Source organism: Canis lupus, chromosome 6, assembly GCF_003254725.2.
Source record: "Canis lupus dingo isolate Sandy chromosome 6, ASM325472v2, whole genome shotgun sequence".
Classification (NCBI taxonomy): Eukaryota; Metazoa; Chordata; class Mammalia; order Carnivora; family Canidae; genus Canis; species Canis lupus.
The window spans coordinates 1,127,312-1,151,473 of NC_064248.1; the positions used below are offsets into that span (position 1 = coordinate 1,127,312).

The window sequence follows — 24,162 nt, forward strand, 5'->3', positions numbered from 1 at the left end:
GCCGTGTGTGTGTGTGTGTATGTGTGTGTGTGTAAAATCCCCATTTGTAGATTAGAGAATGGGCATAGAGAGGTTGAGTGGCTTGACCAAGAAACACAAACCAACTTAGTGGTATAGCCAGAATTTAGACCTGCTACACATGACTTCCAGTGCTTAGGGCCTAGCCAATGCTCAATTATACTACTTTCTGAGTTTCAGGTTAATTTTGCAGTTCAGGTTAAATCTGCCCTTTTCATATGCTCATTGCGAGGGGCGGGGGGAGTGAGGTTAAATTTAATGACATTTTTTATAAAAAGGAAATGAACATGGAAGACTCCTAACTCTGGGAAACGAACTAGGGGTGGTAGAAGGGGAGGAGGGCGGGGGGTGGGGGTGACTGGGTGGCAGGCACTGAGGGGGGCACTTGATGGGATGAGCACTGGGTGTTATTCTGTATGTTGGCAAATTGAACACCAATAAAAAATAAATTTATTATTAAAAATAAAAAGGAAATGCTTTCTGCTGAGTTGTTTTGGCAATGTACAGTGAGTTAGGGATCAAGTTTTTTAAAAAACTTGATTCACTTAAGATCGTAGATTTCAGTCACCTAAAAAAATCACTCATTTAAAAATACTAATGTGAAATACATTCTCAGAACTGCAGTTAGATAGCAATCATAGCAGGTATCATCTGTCACATTTAGATTGTTCTGGTTTTAGTCTGTATTGTGTTAGTTTGATCTTTTGGATATTTAGTTGAAGTTGCTTGTTTCCACATAAAGTGTGTGTGCATGCTCAGCTGCACATGTATAAAATAAAATCACTTTCTGGTAAATAAGGTACAAATGAGCAGTGAAACTTGACTTTATTTTTTCTGGGTTTGTTATATAGTTAAGGTGATACCGACTGGGATTTAATCATTTTAAGAAACCAGGATAATAGCAGTGATAAATTTTAAACAAATGTTTTTTGTGCGCTAGGCATTCTGCTAAAGCCTTTTACATGCCTTATCTTATATAATGCCAACAAAAATTCTTTGAGGTAGGGACTTTTCACGGTTCAGGAAATTATGTTTCCAGGGTGGCTAAGTGAGAGGGAATATTAACATCCTTCCTCCCACCTTCAGTCTTCACAAGGAATCTGTGAAGAGACTATATGCTTTGTAAAGAACTTAGAGTTAGTTGATAGAAATATCAGAAATAAAGAAGATATATTTTTATTTCCCTTTTTATACTCTTTCCAAGTCTTCCAAATTCTGTCTTAGATTGAGGGACTGTTATGAGTGCCTTGTACATTTGAATTGAGAGCAGTTCTCAACCCATTCTGCACACTGAAAACGAATGGGAAGTGTTTTAAAAAAATGCCTGAGTCCCGTCCCCAGAGGTTTTTGACTTCATTGGTTTGGGATACCACTTGGACATTGGGAATTTTTTTTTTTTTTTTTTTTTTTTTGACATTGGGATTTTTAAAAGTGCTTTGGGTAGTTCCAAGGTGTGGTGAGGGGCAAGAACCTGTGGTGTGTGCTGGTGGTCCCCAAACTTGTTGGCACATTGGAACCACCTGGGGAGCTTCTGAAACTACTGATTACTGTGCTTCTCTCCCAGGATTGTGGTTTAATTGGTCTGTGCTGGGGCCTGGAATTTGGAAGAGTTAAGATTTCCCAGGTGATTCCAATGTGCAAACAGATTTGGGGACTTCTGATTTATGCAGTGATGTTCCACCTCGGCTGCACGTTAGTGTCACTTGAGTTTTAGAAGGTCCCATCATCCTGGTTTACACTCACTTAAGTAGAATCTTTGGCATTGGACCTAGTTTTTGACACTCAGGCGATTCCAACGTGCAGCCAATGGTGATAAATTCAGGTTTCTTTTTGTTTCTTATATGGTTTTGAACCAACTCCATTTAGTTTCACAATTCAGAATCCTTGTGGAATGAAGGAGATAAGAAGAGGCTTTTCCTTATACCGAGTTCAGCTTCTTCCCCTCATATTTTTATTGTGGTAAAATATATATAACACAATATTTACCAGTGCAGCCATTTTTAAGATGTATGATCAGTGTCCTTACTGATCAGTGTCACTGATCAGTGTCATTACTGAATGTACTAAGGTACATTCTTAATATTGTGCAATTGTCACCACTACCCATTTTCAGAACTTTGTCATCATCCCTAACAGAAGTTCTGTACCCAAGAAAAAACAAATCTTGTTTCTCCCTCTTCCCAGCCTCTGGTAACTTTCTATTTTCTTTCTGTTTGAATTAGCCAATTCTAGGTACCTCAAATAAGGGAATTCATACATTTGTCCCTATGTGTTGGGCTCTTTTCACTTAGCATAGATTCATCCATTTGTCACCTGATAGCATCACATTCCTTTTGCAAAGCTAAATAATATTCCTTTGCCCATTTATACTAAATTTTGTTTATCCACTTATCTGTAGTAAACATTTGAGTTCATTTTCTTAAACCAACATGAAAGAATACAGAACTAAGCAAATTATGGAAAGTAATATATTCTGCATTCCAGATAATTAGCTAACAAAATTTGGTTTGTCTGCTTATATTCATGTAATTTAATTAGTATTAAAACCAAGGATGAGATTGCTGATTTTTCTGATTTACTAATTCTAGCTTTTTCCTCTTCCTGGCTGTGGTTTTGTATTATTTGAATGGTATAAAAAATGAATTTGCCATCTATAACTAAAGAACCGTTAAGAAAAATTAAAAACTTTTAAGAAAAATAAAAGTTTTTCCCAACGCTTACTGAGCTTGTTCCTTTTCACTGTGTTCTCCAGGAGTACCAGGTGTCAAAGAAGAACGTTTTGAAGAAGCAATGATGGTAAAGCACTGTGCATTGTCCCTTGTGGGAGAACCCATCATGTACCCAGAAATCAATAGGTTTTTGAAACTACTCCATGAGTGTAAAATCTCTAGTTTCCTGGTCACAAATGCACAATTCCCTCTGGAAATCAGGTGAGCCATCCAGCTTATTAAGATACTCTACTTGGATCTATGTTTGACCGAAAAGTAAAACAGGCATTAATGTATTTAAAAAGGGCTTATCAGTTACTCACTACATACACATGTTGGCTTTTTGGGGCAAGAGACGGGCCTATTCTTTTTTTTTTTTTCTTTAATGATTTTATTTATTCATGCATGAGAGACACAGACAGAGGGAGAAGCAGGCTCCCTGTAGGACTTAATGCAGGACTCCATCCTGGAACCTGGGATCACCCGCCAAGCCAAAGCAGATGCTCAACCACTGAGCCACCCAGGTGTCCTGAGATGGCCTACTTTTAAAAATGCATTCTATTAGGAAGATAATATTAGTAAAAAGAATAGAGGCACAAATTAATTGCTGGGAGAATTCAAAAGAGAATGCAGTTTTTTTCCAGAAGGGGAGAAACAGGGTAAAACTTCTCAGCAAAGTCACCATTTAATTGGAATCTTAAAGGTTGGAAGCTATAGTTTTTAATAAGAACCTCCTGAGAAAGGTTGGAAGTTAGGGTATTTGTGATACTGTTATGTAAATATAGTTCATCTGGACCACAGAGTGTATGAAAGAGACTGGCAGCTGGAAACCTAAGTTGAAAAGGTAGGGGGTAGATTGTAGAGAATTTCAAGTGCTGTTTTTTGGAAAGATCTTGCTTCCTGCAGAGAATTCTGGTAGCATGGTGTAAAACGGGAGAACCAAAAGCAGGCAACTCGCTAGGAGAGGGTTCATTTAGGTAAGAGTAATAAAGATGAAAGTAAGACAGAGAGAGTGAAGAGTCCTAAAAAAAGACATTATTGAGACATAATAGATCAGCTTGGTGAACTGCATGGCTCTTGAGAGTCCAGCATGGAAGAGGACCAGTTAATGACTAGAAGGTTTCCAGCCTGTTGATTGCTAGGATTATGGGGCTCTGGAGCTGTAGAGGATCACATAAGGAAGGAACAGGTTTAACAGGTATGATGAGTTGGTTTGGGTGACTTAGACGGGGAGCTTTCCAGATGGAGATGACCATCTTCTGGGGCCCGGAAATGATATGTTTTTGTATTATACTTGAACTATGCACATATTATAACACCAAAAACATTAAATTTTACTTATTTACCTGTGCTTTCCCCATTAGACAGAGTTGCTTGAGACTGGTGACCCCTGTTTGTTTATCTTCATGTCACTAGTGTAGTACCTGTAAGTTCTCAGGAAATGGCTAGTGAAATACTGGGGAAATTTGCACATAGGAATAAAAGACAATGATCTTTTAAAATTCAAAGTTGTTTTGTAAATACCAACCAATAAAATATAACATGAAAAAAAGAGAAATTCTTAAATATAAAAAGACACCAATAGAGTGATGTCAGAATCACAGTGGCCTGCCTCATTCCATTTTTTCTCTTGCCTTCCATTTACAACTAATCAGACATCCATAACAAAACAAAGCAAAAAAAGCACCTTTGTATAGCACATCAGGACATCCAAGAGATTCATTTGTGTGTGTACCCAAAAGAGAGTGGATTATATGTTGGAGGAGGCCATGGAGTAAGGGGAATGGCAGCAGAGGCTGCTGGGACAGGTCTGATAGGGAGCCAGCACCACCCTTGTGGCAGAGGAGGTGGAGGGTGAAGGCGCCTGCTACAGAGCCAGAGGAGAACCTGTTGCTTTCTCTCAGAAAGCACAGTGACTGGGGAAGGAAAGGGAAAGGAAGAAGGCAGGCATGGAACTGAAGGAAAGTATTTCCTGCTATCTGCCCCAGGGGATATTTGTAAAAGGATTGCCCACAGAGCTCTGGGAACCCCCTACTTGAGGATCCTACTACCTGGTCATGGGCCATACCCAAAGTCCCAGGTGCTAAGCACATACCACCTTCCACTGTGGTGCCACCCCCTCTCCCCCCTTTTAAATGCACAGCTTTCAGCAGTGGGGAGTCCGCTCTGGTAAGAAAAACCAAAAACTTGTGCTGCAGCACCACCTTCTGGAAGAGAAAAGGAAGGCTTCCAATTACCAACCTGTTAAAACTGTTGGAATCAAAGTAAACAAGATTTTTACATAACAAAGAAAGGTATTTGCTGCTCCAGATACTGTGGCAGAGGCACTTTTTATAAAACCAACCATGAAAAATCATGGTAATATGGTATCACAAAAGGAAATACACACAAAATATTGCAATCTGATACATAATTCAAACTAGCTATTATGATGAAATTCAACAAGCTACAAGAAAACTTAATAAAGGCAATATAATGATCTCGGGAATAAAATTAATGAATAGAAGGAGTACTTTACCAAAGAGATTGAAATTCTAAAGAATTCTAAAGAAGAACCAAACTCTGGAGCTGAAAAACTCAATACGTGAAATGAAGAATGCATTTACAAAGCATTGAAAATAGAGCAGATCAGATGAAAGAGAGAATTAACAAGCCGGAAGATAGGAATCTAGAAATGGTTCAGGTGGAAGAGGAGAGAGAACTAAGATTTTAAGAAAGTAGAGAAACCCTATGAGAACCATCAGATTCCATTAGGAGAGTCAATATTAGATGATTGGGTTTACCAGAGGGACAAGAGAGAGAAGGAAGTGGAGCATATTAAAGAAATGATAACTGAGAACTTCCCAAACTTGGGGAAGGAACTGGACAGACAAGTCCACAAAGGTAATAAAACCTTTACCTCATTGTAAAAAGACTTTGTTTAAGACACACTATATCTAAACTGTCGAAAGTAAATGGTAAAGAATTTTAAAAGCAGCTGGGGGTGGGAGGAGATAATAACCTACAAAGGAACCTGCATTAGGCTATCAGCAGATTTCTCAGCAGAAACTCTACAACTTGGGAAAAGTAGAATGACTTTTTCAAAATATTAAAAGATGAAAACTGCCTCTCAATATCTGGCAAAGTTATCCTTCAGATATGACGGAAGGATAAAGGCTTTCCCAGGCAAACCAAAACAGAGAGTACTTTAACCACCACAAGATCTGCCTTACAAGATATGTTGCAAGGAGCTCTTCAAGGTGAAATGGGAAGATGAAAGTACACAAAACTCTAATTAAGGTGGTAAATGGACAATCAGAATTAGAACACTGTAATTCTCTTTTAGAATAGTATATTAAACTCTTAATTATAGTATAAAGGTTAAAGGAAAAGCTTTAAAAATAATTATAGCTACTACAACTTGGTAGCAAAATCACAGCATGAAAAGATAATTGTGACATCAAAAATACTGAAGAATAAAAAGGGTGGAATCTTTATGGGCAGATCACAATAAATTGCTATCAGCAGAAAAAAATGACTACTTTATAAGATGTTCTTTGTAATCCTCCTGGTAACCACTAAGCAAATATGTAGAGCATAGACATGAAACATAAAGAAGAGGGGAAACTGAGCAAATCACTATGGAAAACCACCAACTTACAAAGGTAGAAACAGAAGGAAAAATAAACAGTGGGAAGGCAAAAGATAAAATGGCAGTAGTAAATCCTACATGTCAAGAATCACCTGAAACTTAAATGGATTGAACCCACCAATCACAGGGCACAGAGTGGCTGAATGGATAAAAAACAAAGCATAAAACTCAACCAAATGCTGCATACAGGAGACTTATTTCAGCTCTAAGGACACCTACAGACTCAAAGTAAAAGGATGGAAGATGTACTCCAAGCAGGTGGGAGTCAAAGGTGAGCAATACCTGTATCAGACAAAATAGACTCCAAGTCAAAAAGGATAACAAGAGACAAGGAGGTCATTATGAAATGATAAATGAATCCATACATCAAGAAGATAGAACATTTGTGAATATATACAGTTCCAATACCCAAGCACTAAAATCTATTAAGCAAATACTAAGAGCTCATGAGGTATAAGTCGATAGATAATAGAATAATAGTAAAAGACCTAAATATCCCACTGGCAGCAATAGATAGATAGGAAATCAATAGGGAAACTTTAGAATTGAACCACATTTTAGAACAAATGGACTTAACAGACATACAGAACATTCCAAAATAAATAAGGAACTCAGTCAATTTAGCAACAAAAAAATAATCTGATTAGAATATGGGCAGATTAACTAAATAGGCATTTTTGCAAAGAGGACATCAAAATGGCCAACAGGTAGGTACATAAAAAGATGCTCACATCACTCATCATCAGGGAGATGCAAATCAAAACCACAATGAGATACCACCTCACACCTGTTAAAATGGCTGTCATTGAGAAGACAAGAGACAAAAGATGTGGCGAGGATGTAGTAAAAAGGGAACCTTTATACGTTGTTGGTAGAAATTTAAATCAGTTCAGCCACCATGGAAAATAATATGGAAGTTTCTAAAATAATTAAAAATAGATCTACCATATGATCCAGCAACTCCACCTCTGGATATATACCCAGAGGAAATGACAATAGGATTTTGAGGAGATGTATGTACTTCTATGTTTATTACAGCATTATTCACAATGGCCAAGATATGGGATCAACCCAGATGCCTATCAACAGATGAATGGAAAAAAAAATGTGGTGCATATACATAATGAAATATTATTCATCCATGAGAAAGCAGGATAGCCTGCCATTTGCAACAGCTTGGATGGACCTTGAGCAAGTATGGTATGCAAGTCAGAGAAAGTCAAGTACTATATGATTTAACTTATATGTAGAATCTAAAAAAGTTAAATCTGTTTTTTTCTTTTTTTTTTCTTTTTTTAAGTAAAACAGTGGTTACCAGGGAATGATGTAGGGTGTAAGATTGGTGGTGGTGTTTAAGGGTACAAATTTGTAACAAGTAGTAAATATGCTGTAGAGACCTAAAAAGTATAATGAATATAGATAATAATATTGTACTATAATTATGTAATGTGATGTTACATTGGCAATCACATTACACTGTATAAATGTAACATACTGTACACTTTATTTTTTTTTTTTAAGATTTTATTTATTTATTCATGAGAGAGACACAGAGCCAGAGCACAGGCAGAGGGAGAAGCTGGCTCCATGTAGGGAACCTGACCTGGGACTTGATCCCAGGACTCCAGGATCACGCCCTGGGCCGAAGGTGGCGCTAAACTGCTGAGCCACCCAAGCTGCCACATACTGTACACTTTAAACTTACACAGTGTTATGTGTCCAGTTTATTCAGTAAAAAAGACACTATCTTTGTAAAGAAGAATGATCATACACACAGAGGCATGCGCAAAGTCAGTTTAAAATTTATCATCATAGGAAATCAGTGGGTTGGTTAAAATTATTTACTTCTGGTCAATAATTAGAAAACCAGTGACATTGTCACAAGGTTAGCTAAAATATTACTTTTTTGAAGTTGTATAAAAGGGTAAAGTTAAAAGGGAAAGGTTTTAAAAATGTCAGTGTCGGGATCCCTGGGTGGCGCAGCGGTTTGGCGCCTGCCTTTGGCCCAGGGCGCGATCCTGGAGACCCGGGATCGAATCCCACGTCGGGCTCCCGGTGCATGGAGCCTGCTTCTCCCTCTGCCTATGTCTCTGCCTCTCTCTCTCTCTCTCTCTCTCTGTGTGACTATCATAAATAAATTTTAAAAATTAAAAAAAAATGTCAGTGTCTAAATTTTGCATAGGATTGCCATTCTTTTTTAAAAGCTTTTGTTACATTTAAAACCCTTGGGTTTTCAGATGGCTCATGAGGGAGAAGTTGGGATAGAGAGGTATTGGGATTTATATACACACAACATATACAAAAACGGAGTCCATCCCAAATTTGGGGCATATACTTGTAAAACGAATTAAATCTGCCAGAAGTGGGATGTAGGTGATTCTCAGCAAAATGATAGCCAGAGAAAATGATTCATTGTTTGCTCATGCACAGTATTCCTTGTGAATGCCATCAGGGACTGAAGAAAATTACAGAGTGGTAAACAAGCTACGTACTTGAAAGTGTCCAGCCAAATGCCTGGCACACAGGGAACATTCAGGAAATGTTCTTGGGTCTCTTTTCCTACTCTTGCTGGTGAGCCTCCTCTTGTCAGCAGGGGGGATCATGATACAACACAAAGTCCATATTGGTCTTGACTGCCACCACTGAACAGATGGGATACAAAGGCATTGATTAAGCTGGTCTTTTAGTGTAGGCACTGGTAAATTGGGAGTGAGGCAAAGGGGAAGAAGTGAGTGGCAGGGGCAGGGATTAGGAAATTAGCAAATTTCTCTGATGTAGAACACAACAGTTTAAAAAATGAAAAGGAACACCCTAGGAGGAATACTCAAGAGAAAGTGCTCAGAAAAGGGAAGTTGCTTTTTTGGATTTCTAAAGCATTCGTTAAGCTCCAATATCAAGGGTGCTATCGTTCAGGGGAGTGCATCTCTTCTTTAGTTATGTCCTCATCTGGGCAAAGGAGAGAATATGTGGGAAGTTGCCATTTTAGATTTGGACATTAAAGAGTTGTCATGTCTTGGTTATGTGTTGAAATACCTATCTAGACAGAGGAAAAACCCTGAAGCTAAGGTCGTCAGTTTATTTCTAGGATCTGAGAAGAATTTCTGATAATTGATACCCTAACAGAGATGGATTGAAGTACATAATGCATAGGTGTACCTTTCTCTAAGGCAGAGCAGTCCTCCTGGCATGGTAACAATATATGTGTCCAAGTGTTAGGGCTCCTAAATATAAGGTGACTTTCTTACCCCCACATTTCCTCAAAGAATGATGTCAGTAGCTTAGAAAAAAATTAGAAGAGCACTGAGAGGGGATCCCTGGGTGGCTCAGCGGTTTAGTGCCTGCCTTTGGCCCAGGGCGCGATCCGCGTGATCCTGGAGTCCTGGGATCGAGTCCCATGTCGGGCTCCTGGCATGGAGCCTGCTTCTCCCTCCTCCTGTGTCTCTGCCTCTTTCTCTCTCTCTCTCTCTCATAAATAAATAACTAAATCTTAAAAAAAAAAGAAGAGCACTGAGATTTGACATACCAGATACTAAGATGTGTTATAAACTATGAGTTTGAAATACTCCAGACTGCAGAGTAGTGAAACAAAATAGTCCTGAGGTACCCCTACTTTTAAACTAATACTTTTCTGACTTGAGGCCTCTTTGAGTGGAGCTAAGGGTTTTCTCGCTTTAACCCATGGACCCATGTGGTCCAAGAGAAAAATGGAAAGAGAACTACTTCCTCTGAGTACAGATGATACTGTTTTATTTCTGTGAATTTAGAGAAATTCAAATACCAGTTATCTCTGGTGTCTTAGTTTCTTTCAGAAAAACAAGCAGTAGATTTATGAATATAGCACAGAGGCCATGAATTTTGAAAGTTACCTCTAACTTTTATAGTGTTTATTCTGTACAGCAAGTTTACTCATTCAGTTGAGCTATCAGGTGAATATCTTGCAACTGTTTTATCTTTGAGTATGCACTAGGAAGTAATAATGTCCTCTGGGTGATTGGGAGTTTACTAAATTGCTTGCTTTTAGTTAAAAAAAAATTTCCCCCCTAAGTTTCTGTAGTACACCCATTCTGTGGTATCTTCTAAGGAGATCCTGGACTTTGTCAGTTGGCCTTCCCTTGGCCTTCCCTTGACCCACAAGCAAGTGTATATCCTTTCAGGTACTTTAACTTTTCCTTAAGAGAATTTCAGTCTCCCCTCTAGCTCCAAGTATGTGGCTCTTTGCTGACAGTTCTCCCCCTAAGGGGAGTTTTTACAGTGAGTGATCCTAGAGGATCAAGGAAAATAGAAGCTGACACCTTGGGCAAGTGAGAAAGCTATCAGACTCTGCAGCTTGATGATTTTGTCAGCATAGGGCTAATACAGGCGACCAGAATATGTAAGACACTTAGCATTAATAATACTAATAGGACTGGTAGTGATTGGACCATAAGAGCCTTTTCTCTTGAGGAAAGGCCCTCTGAATTCCATCATAACCAGTGGCATTTTATAGTGGCATTGTGGCACACATAGCACTGAGATATTGCAGCATCTTATCAGTTATCTTTTCTTGTAATCACTCATCTTAAAATGAGTCACTCAAACTAACAGCCATTTATTGAGCTCATAATTCTCGGTCAGCTGGGAGATCTTTTGATCCTGTCTGGCTTGGCTGGTCTCAGTGTTGTGTCATGTGTCAGTTGGCAGATCTGCTGGGCTCGTTGGTTTAGATGCCATGACTGGGACAACTGGGGCCTCTATTCATGTCGCTTCTTTTTTCCAGTAAGCTAGTCTGAACTTCATCACACAGTGGCACGACTTCTGAGAGCAGCAAGAGAGGACAAGCTTCAATGCAAAAGCATCTTTTGAACCTTTGCTTGTGTCATACTTTCTCACTTCCATTGTCCGAAGCAAGTCCCAGCTGAGAGGGCACTTCCAGCTTCAGGGCAAGGAGACGTGGATATAGGGAGAGGAGGAATTTATGGCCATGTATGTAGTCCACTATATGGGCACAGTGGGCTTTAGTTTTTAAGGAGGATGACCTTGAACCACTGAGACTCACTCTTTTTTAGGAGCTCAGTTGAAAAAACAATTATAATTTTATGGGTTGGCTGGAGGGCCATTAAGACCAAAGGTTTCAGATTGGCAGCTGATCAGAAGTAGGTTTATTTGTCCTGTACCATGTTTCAAAGCTTTTTTGTTTGGTTGGTTTTTGAGCCAAGGGTTAATATCCAGAGATTTTGTGTAAAATCTGAACTTTTGGAAAAGGCAATCTGGCAAAAATTGTCAAAAGCCAAGTATAAAGTGCTGTCTTTATAATACCAGAACAATTCAGTCTTCTCTGGTTTTATTACTATACGCTGACACCAGATGCATGGGTTTTTCCACACTAAGCAGTTCTCTGGTTCTCTGTGGGAGCCACCTGGTGTCCTATGATTCAGTTCAGTTATGACACTACCTGAAGTTAGTGCAGACCAGACAGCGTAAGGGCCCAGTCTCACAAGACGGCCCCCCTTCAGATACCAGTGGCAGTCCCAGATTGCACCTGCACTTCTGACCATCCAGCTGTGCCCTACTCAAGTTCAGTAATATGCTATAATATCTCGCAGAAAGTCAGGGAAAACAATTTACTTACTATTATTGGTTTATTATAAAGGATACAACTCAGGAATAGCCAAATGGAAGAGATGTATGGACCAAGGTATGGGGGAAGGGATGCCACACTTCCATACCATCTCTAGGCACACTATCCTCCCAGTACCTCCATGTGTTCACCAACCTGGAAGCCTTCAGAACGCCATCATTTAGAGGGTTTATGGAGTTACCATTACATAGGCAGGATTGATTCAATCTTTGTCAGTTGGTGATTAGCTCAATCTCCAGCCTGTCTCCCCTCCTTGGAGGTTGAGGGGTGGGTCTGAAAGTTGGTTCTTCTGGCAACCAGCCCCTATCCTAAAGCTATCTAGGGGCCCATTGAGAATCATTTCAGTAGTAAAGTAAATCTTTATGTTTGAAGGGGGCTATTAGGATAACAAAAGATGCTTCTCTGGAACTTCTGTCACTCAGGAAATGCCAAGGGTTTTAGGAACTTTATGTGAAGAACTAGCCGTAAGTAAATATATTTTATTATGCAATAGCATACCAAGTAATAGTTATCTTTTCAATGAAGCCTGTCATTTTCAGCCTGCCAAACTATTTCCCATTTCGTTGTCTCCTCCACTAGGAGTGTTACCTGCCACTGGTCAGAGGAGTTGCGATGTTCATTCTCTCATAGCAGAGAACTTTCTGTCACCATTTCTAACAATTGTGAAACAGTGAAAGGTTCCACATGGTCTAAGGAAAATGGAAGCATATCGCTTTGAATAAGGAAAGAATATTCTTGTGTGTTTCATATGCAGTCTGTGTTTTGATGTCCAGAGAACTTTTTCCTTTAAAAGTGGCTTTGCCCCGGGACCCCTGGGTGGCTCAGCAGTTGAGCGTTTGCCTTTGACTCAGGGTGTGATCCTGGATTCCCCAGATCAAGTCCTGCATCAGGCTCCTTGCATGGAGCCTGCTTCTCTTCTCTGCCTGTGTCTCTGCCTCTCTCTCTGTGTCTCTCATGAATAAATATAATCTTAAAAAAAAAAAGTGGCTTTGCCCTTATAGACATGTGAGTTTAGGATCCTTGTTCTAATTCTGTACAGTCTGTGTTTGCATTCAGCCCTGCAATTAGGAAGGTCCATCACACCATTGTTTTGCTAGAGCACACCATGTTATTCCTTTTTATAAATTACCCTGTGCTGTGAGGCCAGTGACCGACAATAAGACACCTTATTTAAAAGCAGACCTCTGAAAATCATCATGTTGTAAGGTAATGAAGTTGTTAAGAGTGGTGTTCTGCAATACTAAATCATTTCTTCTCTCTGAGGACTCGAGGAGAACTAACTGGTTTGTCTCAACTTTGTGGACATTTGAAAAACCTGTGATCATGTCGCCCTCTTTTATGAGTGTTTTAGGGTTTAGAGGCTCTTTGGAAACTTTGTGTAGCTCTTTGTAGACTGTTACACTCTTAGTATCTTCATCTTGAGTAGTCCCCCTTTACTTTTATCATTTTCTTATCTGTTTTGTTATTTTTAAATTTGCATTTTCAATCTTATTTTTTTTCTTTTTGGTAAATATTGCTGATGCACAGCTTTCTGTGTGCCAGCAGCTGATCATAAGAAAACAGAACTATATTCCATATTTAACTGTGGCACGATTCGCACTTAACTTCCCAGGCCTCCCCACCTCCACCAAATTTGTCCCTTTGTTCATTACTTTTGAGCACCTTCTTCTGAAACTATGTGTGAACTTCATTCTCTTCGTTTTGCTTCTTCTATCAGTATTTCTGTTTTGTTTGCTCTGTGTTATGTTTTCCTTAGTTTTTGCTAAGACATTTACCATATGTATTAGAGAATCTCTATAAATTGGATAGATCTTCACATATAGATGCTTAGTAATTTGTTCGAAGAAATGCATGAGTTTTTTTTTTTTTTAATTTAAAGATTTTATTTATTTATTCATGAGAGACACAGAGAGAGAGAGGCAGAGACCCAGGCAGAGGGAGAAGCAGGCTCCACACAGGGAGCCCGATGTGGGACTCGATCCCGGGTCCCCAGGATCACACCCTGGGCTGAAGTTGATGGCGCTTAACCGCTGAGCCACCTGGGTTGCCCAAATGCATGGGTTTTCATAAAAATAGTTTACTTGTATTTGTTAGTTCAAAATGGTTACAGAAAACAGCTTACAATGAAATGAAGATTATAAATATCACCTGATCCTTTTAATAGAAGCTCCCCCCTCCCCCAAGCCTGGTTTGTTTATTGTAAATGTGTTAAGTTTAAAATATAGTCTTCTTCTGTGTCTATGAAGTGATGGAATACTTTTCAGAAATATGCAGGTCTAGAGGCACCCGGGTGGCTCAGTGGGTTAAGCATCTTCCGTCAGCTCAGGTCATGATCTCAGGGTCCTGGGATTGAGCCCCCTATCCAGTTCCCTGCCCAGTGGGGAGCCTGCTTCTCCCTCTCCCTCTGCCCCATCCCCCTGCTCATGCTCTCTCTCTCTCTCAAATAAATTAATTAATTAAAACATCTGCAAGTCCAGATAGGCTAAAAAAAAAAAAAAAAAAAAAGAGGAAATACAGTGAGGTGGTAAGAGCTGGCCCTGGTCTAGAAGAGATCTGGTTTGAATCCCAAGTCTCTTGCTGTCTTAGTGACACTGGGAAGAGAACTTCTCAGAGCCTAGTTTCCTTACCTGTGAACTGATGTAAAATAATGACTATCTTATAATGGCATTGTGAGTATATGAGATAATACATGAAAATGCGTAGAAGTTTCACTTTTGGAAAGGTACGCTAAATAATGGTCAAAGTATACTTTAAGATAAGCACCATTACTTGAGATAAGATGGACATTTCTTAATACAATTTTAAACCCATTGGGAACATAAAACAACATAACAATTTAAAACTTGTAAACACTCAATAACATAATCTCAACATTGAAAGAACTATGAGGAGAAATAGGTTTTTAACATACTTCTCTCAAACTGATAGAACAAGCAATTAAAATCAATAAGAGTAGTGAAGATTTGAACGACTAAATCAGATTTAGCCTATGTTACAGAAATAGAGCATTGGAGCTAGAAACTTTGGAATATAATTTTTTTTTAAGAACATTGAACTCGCAGAATAATTACCAAATGGCCATATGCTGGGCATTATAGCAAATTTCAACAAAGTATTGAAATCATATAGAGCATGGTATCGAACATACTGGAATTAAGCTATAAGTCAACACAAAAAAGATGACTAGAATATTCCAGTATGTTTGTTAAAATTTTTGTTTGTTTGTTAAAATTTAAGCAGTGTACTTCTAATTCATTTATGGATTAAAGAGGAAATCACAATGGACGCAAAAAATTTGTGATGGATAATGATGGAAATAAAAACAAAACTTATGTGATGGATGTCAGCAGGAATAACAGAGTACAGACCTTCAAAACCTGCTCCTTGAGTATACTAGCAAAAATTGTCAGAATCCACTTTTTCTAAACCAAAGGTACACAACAATCTGGGGAGCATTTATTCTTAAAAAAATGGTTGCATCTCAATAGAAACAGTAAGCTTTGTGATATGTTAATATGTCTATGTCATGTCCTAAGCTTCATGGTGTCTTAGTATGTCCTATTCCATTCCAACTTCCCCAGTTCTGCAGTAGCCTTAAACCTAATAACTTACAGTCATAGTAAAAACTAACCCTGGCAGCCAGGGGAGGAGGCAAAACAGAGTTGGAACTCCTTTAGAGTCCCTTTTCCAGAGAATTGTCCTCATGTGGGTTATGTGGCAGTTCCCTGGAACCCTTCACACACAAGAGTTGTCTTTATTTGAGATGACTCACATTTTGTCCAGTGAAAAAGCTTTTTCCTGGGGTGTTTCTTGTAAACAGTTATCAGCAATCATTTAACCTCACAGCTGCCTGAGGCTGCAATAATGGTTGGGGCAAACAAGACGCTGACTAAAGAAATTAAGCAGAAAAGCTGGGGAATGAGATATTCATAGGGAACTTTGAAAAGCTCCAGTGTATTCCTGGGAAGCTAGAAGCTAGCCCAAGGGGCAGGGCTGTGGCATGCTAGGGAAGACTTGACAGGTTTTATACTTTCATCCCTGCCTCATGTTGATGTCTTGAGTAAGCAGACAGTGAAAACTGAGGCAGAGGTCTACTGCCTGCCTAGGCATTGAAGGCATGCCCCAACATACATACAGAACCTTCAGCAAACACCAGGAGCCTTAGGGTTAAAGATATTTCAGGTTATTTCTTGCCAATCACTAACAGACTACTAAGCTAACCAAAAAGGCTAAACACAAGAAAGAATACAGAATTTACCAGAGTACTTTAGTAACAATGAAAACAGCAACAAATAAAACAACCACCCTGGGTTGGGTGGTATCTGATATACAGAGTTGTGCATAATATTATTTAAAATGTTAAATGCTTATTTAAAAAAATCATGAAATAGACAAAGAGGTAAGAGTATGGCCCCTACACAGGGAAGAAAACAGCTAATGGAAACTGTCTTCTTTTTTTTAAAGATTCCACATATAAGTCAGTTCATGTAGTATTTGTCTGTTTGTGTTTGGCTTATGTCATTTAGCATAATGTCCTCCAGGTTCATCTGTCATGTTTCAAGTGACAGAATTTCCTTTATTCTTATGGCTGAATAATACGGCATTTTCTTTCTCCATCATTTGTTGATAGACATGTTTCCATGTCTTGGCTATTTGAATAATGCTGCAGTAAATGTGGGGATGCAGATATCTTTTCAAGGTACTGATTTCATTTCCTTTGGATAAATACCCATAAGTGGAATTGCTGCATCATGTGGTAGTTCTATTTTTAATTTTTTGCAGATCCTCCATAGTGATTGTATCAATTTACATTCCCACCAGCTTTGCACAAGGGTTCCCTTTTCTCTGTACATCCTTGCCAGTACTTGTTATCTCTTGTCTTCTTGATAATAGCCATTCTAATAGGGGTGAGGTGATATGATATTTTGATTTACATTACCTTGCTGATGAGTGCACCTTTTTAAGTACCTGTTGGCCATATCTAAGTCTTCTTTGGAAAAATGTCTATTCCAGTCCATTTTTAAAAATCAGGTTTTTTTGCTCTTTAGTTATAGGAGTTCTTTATATATTTTGGATATGAAACCCTTATTAGATACATAATTTGCAAATATTTTCTTCCATTCTGTAGGTTGCCCTTTTGATTTCGTTGATTGTTTCTTTTGTTGTATAGAACCTTTTTAATTTGATCTAGGTCCAGTGGTTTTACAGTTTGGGGTCTTATATTTAAGTTTTTAATCCATTTTGGCTTAATTTTTATGAATGATGATGTAAGATAGGGTCCCATTTAATTTTCTATATGTGAATATCAAGTTTTCCCAGCACCATTTAGTGAAGAGACTATCCCTTTCCATATTGAGTCATCTTGGCTCCCTTGTTAAATACTGGTTGACCATATATTCATGGATTTATTTCTGGACTACTGATTCTGTTTCATTTGTCTGTTTCAATGTTGTTAATGTTTTAATGTTGTCTTAATGTTAATTGTTAATACTGTACTGTTTTTATTACTGTATCTTTGTATTATAGTTTGTAATTAGGAAGTGTGATGCGTCCCACTTTTTTTTTTTTCTCCTCAGGATTGCTTTGATTGTTCAGAGTCTTTTATGGTTCCATACGAAATTTAGGATTGTTTTTACTATTTCTGTAAAAAGTGCCATTGGAATTTTGGTAGGGATTGCATTGAATCTATAGGTGGTTTTGGGTATTACAGACATTTTCATTTTCACTATATTAATTCTTCTGATCCATGAACATGGGCTGTCTTCCCATTTATTTGTATCTTGTTTCTTTGATCAATATTGAGAAGTTTTTGAAACTAATATAACAAAACACTTTCTTAGGCTCCATTCCTAGAAAGTGATTCAGTTTTGAGAGAGGCCCAAGAACCTGAGTTTGCAGGTGTTTCTGATACATGTGGTCGTGACTGTACTTGGAGAAATACTTCTGTAAGGCTTGTAATATTGCTCTTGGCTTTCTATGACCAGGGACCCAGCCAGCAGGGTCTGTGAACTGACCATTCTGGTGGAGGCCTTGTGGTGGAGGGCTTGGGAGAGCAGGCTCTGGAGTCACAGCTTGGCCTGAATGTCATTGTTGACACTGTGGATTCTTTTTTTTTTTTTTTTTTTTTTTAAATTTTTATTTATTTATGATAGTCACAGAGAGAGAGAGAGAGGCAGAGACATAGGCAGAGGGAGAAGCAGGCTCCATGCACCGGGAGCACGATGTGGGACTCGATCCCGGGTCTCCAGGATCGCGCCCTGGGCCAAAGGCAGGCGCCAAACCGCCGCGCCACCCAGGGATCCCGACACTGTGGATTCTTGAATAAGCTACTTAACCTTTTGAATCTCAGTTTCATTATGTCTAAAATGGGCAAAAGTAGCAACTACCTTGTTGTTTTATTTATTTATTTTATTTTTTTTTACCTTGTTTTACTATGAAGATTCAGTGAACTGAATGAGAAGGGTAAAACATGTAGCACAGAACACCCAGCACATGATGAATACTCAGTAAATGGTAAATAGTTTTCTCCTTCCCCTTCTTTTTTCCTTCTAAATTATTTGGCCAGACCTAACAGTCCCAGATTATTTTAGAGATTCTGGTTCCAAAGGTATCAGATGTTTGGACCACTTTGGGTATTTTTTGTTGTTCAGTAGGAGCATCAAGAGCTTACTCTCTAAGCTGCCTGATATCTTGCAAACCATAAATCTCTCTTCCTTTTTTCCTTTCATTAGAGATTGGTAGGTCTCATTTTACCTTCCAAGCCAATGGCCTGCTAATCTCGATAGTATATGTGTTGCTGAAGCGAGCACATGCTAATCTCTATAGAAAGGCAAAAAGGAAGAGCGATTTTTACATTCAGTTGTCAGTGCATTTATATATATGATCATTCTTAACTCAGAGATTTTTTTTTAAAGATTTATTTTTATTTATTTATGATAGAGAGAGAGGCAGAGAGAGAAGCAGGATCCATGCCGGGAGCCTGACGTGGGACTCGATCACAGGACTCCAGGATCGCGCCCTGGGCCAAAGGCAGGCGCTAAAACCGCTGAGCCACCCAGAGATCCCTTAACTCAGAGATTTAAAATGAACAGGATGAAGGATTGTCATTATTATTTGAGCAAGATTCATTGGGCATTTCACTGAGGATTGAGTTGAGGATGGTATTTCCTTTTTATTTCATTGTCCTTTTTAATTGTTCTCAGCAGCAATGTGAGATTCTCAGACACCAATCACTATCATAATGTTAAGGTTATAATATTCTCTTGCTTTTTGTATGTGAATATTTTTGTATGTGAATATGGGAACTGAAATGATGCTATCTCTGTATGGAATGGAGACAGATAAATGACCATGCTGAGAACCTCACTGCTTGTGCTGGGAATAGAGGCCGATAATAGGCAGACACAAGATCCTTGAGGCTCAGAAAATTTCTCCAAGGTACTTGTAATGTTTTAAGTCCCTTAGGAATAAGCTCCCTGATTCCTAGGGACTTTTCTTTCCTTTTCTTCATCCTTGGTAAGAGATGTATAAACTTTTTTTTTTTTTAATTTTTATTTATTTATGATAGTCACAGAGAGAGAGAGAGAGGCAGAGACACAGGCAGAGGGAGAAGCAGGCTCCATGCACTGGGAGCCCGACGCGGGACTCGATCCCGGGTCTCCAGGATCACACCCTGGGCCAAAGGCAGGCGCCAAACCGCTGCGCCACCCAGGGATCCCAAGAGATGTATAAACTTTCTTGATTATAGCATCTCAGACATTTGGTACTGACTAAAATTTCTTATTGGTACCATTAGTGTCCAGGTCTTCCTTTTTCTTTTTTGCAAATGATAGAGGTTTATGAAGTAACTATGGAATTTACTGTTCATAATCTTAAATAGTTATGAAGGCATAGTGAAAAGGTCAAACCAGTTCCCATCTTGCATTAGGCAACTTTATGACAAGGCCCTGTAAGTATCAGATAACGATAGCCAGCAGCATCCATTAAGACAATCTCTTTTTTAATTTATTTTTTGTAAAACATAAAGTCCAGTTAAGGTAGCATAGCTTGTCTATTATTAAGGAGGCTCCCAGCAAAAGGGATGATGAGACAGAATGGTGCCATTAACCGTGTGCTCCTGTTTTTCATTTTCAGTTAATTGATGTCCTTTGGTCAGTAGTGACACAGGATTAAACTTGTAAAGATTCCCTTTGTATGCAGCGTTGGAGAGGGATTAAAGCAATGAGCCTGCCAGTATTTTAATCACTTCTTTCTTAACTTTGGTCAGAGCTTCTCCACTTTTAATAACTTTGGGTTTAGACTCTTCTGATTTTTCCATATGTCACTAAGCCAGATCATTATAAGCATTTGTTTGGCCTGCATTCTTTCCCTTAAAAGTTGGGTTAGCTCAAGTCAACAATATGAAGTAAAAAGTAGCTTTAAGTATCTGCCTGTATGGCTGGATAAAAAGAAAAATATGGTTCCTGCCCTTCAAGGTCTTACACTCAAGGATTGATAAGACTGATATTGATAGATAACAAAAAGCATATAAGCCACTTTGATAGTGAATTTTATGATATGTGAATTATATTTCAACTTTTAAAAGTACATAGACTTTGAAGCAAAAAATGCATACATAACATTCTAGGGGTGCATACAAATTCTGGAATAGTTACAGAAAGTTAGTAGTGGGAGAACTTGGTCAAAGGACTATTAAAGGGACATTTCTAGTTGTAAATTTATTGAAGAGGATGAATAATGAGACCCATTTGAAGAGAGAACACGGAGGTTTTGAAAAGGGTACAATCTGAGCTTCAAGTATACTAGCAAGTAGTGTGTTGGATAAGAATGACTTCAGTGAAAAGAGTCCGTGAATTTGAAAGAAGTGGAGAATGAATGGTATTCATGGAAACTGATCAAGAAGGCAAAAATAATCTGCAACATATATTTTTCTTGGGGGTTGTGCTCCTTTGTAAGGGCTTGGTTGCTCTTTTAGCTCTGCATTGTTTAAAGGTCCCTGACTAGGTCATTTTTTTTGCTCATGCAAAGCTGTACTCTAAACCCACTCTGGCTCTCTGAGGCATAGGTGAAATGTTGATGTGGTTTTGTGCCTTCCAGAGAAGGTTTGAGCTCTTTGGGTTGTTTCTTGTTCCTTAGAAAACTTCTATCAGTGAATTGATGATGGGAGATGGCCTGTCAGCACAGACCCCACGTGTTTGTGACATTTCAGCTCTGTGAGGCTTGAATGGCAGAGTTCACGGGGAAACTAAAGTCAGAGACCTCTTCTAATTGCTTGGGGCTGATGGTGCCTGACCTGAAGCTAGATCTCATTTTGTTTGCTTTTCACTAAAAACTAGTGTTTGAAGAGGGACCAGTTTTAAGTAATTGAATGTTTTCAGTTTATTAAGGAAGGTATCAGTCCTGGTTAGAAATAATCAACTGACAGCCCATTCTGTTACCTTATGAAAGCCATTACTTCAGCCCTTTGGGAGAGGTAGAAGACTGCAGACCTTGTGAAATGTTTAATTACCACATCTATTATAGACTGTAAATTTCACATCGTGAAAAGCCTGACATTGGCATAATTCCCCCCCCCCCTTTTTTTTTAAATTATGAAGGAACCTCAAACCAGTTACCCAGCTATATGTCAGTGTGGATGCTAGCACCAAAGATAGCCTGAAGAAAATCGACCGCCCACTCTTCAAGGATTTCTGGCAGAGATTCCTCAACAGCTTAAAAGCCTTGGCAGCAAAGGTAAGAATTATGACATCTTTAAAAGAGAGGAAAAAAAAGAAGTGGAGAGAGGTGGGTTTTTTCCTTTTCTTTTTAAAATAATAATAATAAAAAAATGAATAAAACCTTCAACCTTTTTTTAGACTTCCACTTTCATTATTCAATAAATATTTATTGAATTCCTGTTAAGTTTGTAGTGCTCTGCCTTATATGTATAATTTGCCCTTCGTGTATTTAGGGAGAGAAATACACACTCCTGAAGTTAATTAATAAAACATGGCAAAGTGGCAGTTCATACCAACTCTAGAAGAAGTGCCAGCAGATAGTTTATGTTTAAATATGAGGTGAATTTTCTTGAATCTCTAAGACCAAATTTCCTACCCAGTGAGGAACTCAGCTTCACAATGCCTAGATTTCATCTTTTTCTGCCAACATTTGCTCTTTCTTATGTCTTCTCTTACATCATACTCATTTTCCTATTCTTCTAGACCTCACGTACCTCTGATTCTTCTTTCCCATTAACTCTGTATCTCAGTAGTTGGTATTTTTTGTTAGTTCTGCCTCCCTTCTTTTTCTGTAGCAATTTCCCTGTCCCATTCTCTTTACTTTTGCCCTGCAGTTCTTCACGCTGTACCCAAACATGACAGATAATGAGAATCACTATAGGAGCTTCAAAAATTACAATTTCCTATTCCTAGTGGGATTTGAGAATCTGCATTTTAAACATTCCAAGTGACTTTTGACATGCAGGCCACATCTGGGACTCACTCACCATCCCAGAAAACCTCCCTCCCTCTCCTTTGCTCACACTTTGCCATTCCTAATTCATCACTGACTGGCGCCAGGAAGGTGCTTCTGTCGGCATTTCTGCAGATGTGCCCACCACTTTTTCTAAGTCTTTGGTTACCTCCGCAGAGCCTAGATTGTCCTTTCTTTCCATTTCTTTAACTTGGAAAAGTTCTGGTGTGACCTTCAAGGCTGGCTTCATTATTACTTCAATTTTGAAGCCTTTTCCAGTGGCAGACTGCTGTCCCTGTCTCCCTTCTTCAGTCTTATATCTATAAACATACATAGTTTCTTCTGTTTTTTTTTTTTGTATGTTTATTTGATCTTAGATTCTGTCTCCTCAACTGGATTGCTTACTTGTGTCTGAATTCCACACAAAGTCTAGCACAGCACATTTAATGATATTTGGAAGTGTTTCTTAAAAGAATGAATGGGTGGAAACTCAACAGAGCTCTGTAGTGGATAAGATGTACATACACATTTTCTTGATTGTTCAGATAACTCAAACTCCACCTTCCCCTATTTTATGCTTGAGAAGTTAAATCAGTACTTTTTTTTGGCTGTTTGGCGATTAACATTGATTATTTAGGTAATGCACAATAGGCATTTGGTTTCTGATCTGTCTTGGATAATTTATAAAGTTGGAAGCTTGGTGCTTCTTTGGTTCCTAAAATCTCCTTTTCTCTGGACTTCACCCTTAGCTATATCACCTTTACTTGTTGCTGAGACAGGAGATACATGGCTTATAGGTCAGAATGCATGAGATAGAAAGCAAGCAGCAGGGGCTGGCATTACCAGACATATCTGAGACTGTTACCTAAGCTATATTCTAGTCTACACAGTCAGGTGTGGAAGATGAGAAGTGGGCATTAGTAAAATGGCTTAATAACTTCTTTTCTTTTGGCCAAAATTTTCCACAAAATGCATTCTTATCTGAAGGTTACAGGCCTTTACATGTCCGATTCAATATTAAGTACTTTGGGTTGACTCATTGAGAGTAATGCTATAACTTGAAGTTCTGCAGTATTTTCTAACCTGTGAGCTTTTTACATATAACATCATTATCATGTCCACGTAACTCTGGTTGGAAAAGTTTCCTTGGGCTATTAAAACTATCTGCTGGCAGATGGGGCACCTGGATGGCTCAGTGGGTTAAGCATCCGTGACTCTGGATTTGGCTCAGGTCCTGATCTCATGGGTTGTGAGTTTGAGCCCTGCATTAGGCTCTGTGCTGGATGTGGGGCCTACTTAAAAAAAAATGTTAGGGGCCCCTGGGTGGCTTAGTCACTTAAGTGTCTGCCTTCAGCTCAGGTGATGATCTCAGGGTCCTGCGTTCGAGCCCCACATCGGGCTGCCTGCTAAGCTGGGAATCTGGTTCTCCCTCTCCTGCTCTCCTTTTTTGTGCTCTCATTCTCTCTCTGTCAAATAAATTAAAAAAAAAAAAATCTTTGGGATCCCTGGGTGGCTCAGGGGTTTAGCACCTGCCTTTGGCCCAGGGCATGATCCTGGAGTCCCAGAACCGAGTCCCACATCAGGCTCCCTGCATGGAGCCTGCTTCTCCCTCTGCCTGTGTCTCTGCCTCTTTCTCTCTCTCTCTCTCTCTCTCTGTGTGTGTGTGTGTGTCTTTCATGAATAAATAAATAAATAAAATCTTTTAAAAAAATCTTTAAAAAAATGTTAAACTATCTGCT

General features: G+C 38.9%; 1 protein-coding gene across 4 annotated transcripts in view; it reads left to right on the forward strand.

The window, feature by feature from the left end:
* Nucleotides 1-24,162, forward strand: part of LOC112643346 (S-adenosyl-L-methionine-dependent tRNA 4-demethylwyosine synthase TYW1) — a 246,258-nt gene that overhangs the window by 105,498 nt on the left and 116,598 nt on the right. For all 4 annotated transcript variants that reach the window (XM_035718170.2, XM_035718172.2, XM_035718168.2 and 1 more), the window contains exons 12-13: nucleotides 2,771-2,948; nucleotides 21,571-21,706. In XM_035718170.2, coding sequence (XP_035574063.1) covers nucleotides 2,771-2,948; nucleotides 21,571-21,706 — 314 coding nt within the window. The remainder of the gene's footprint in view (nucleotides 1-2,770; nucleotides 2,949-21,570; nucleotides 21,707-24,162) is intronic.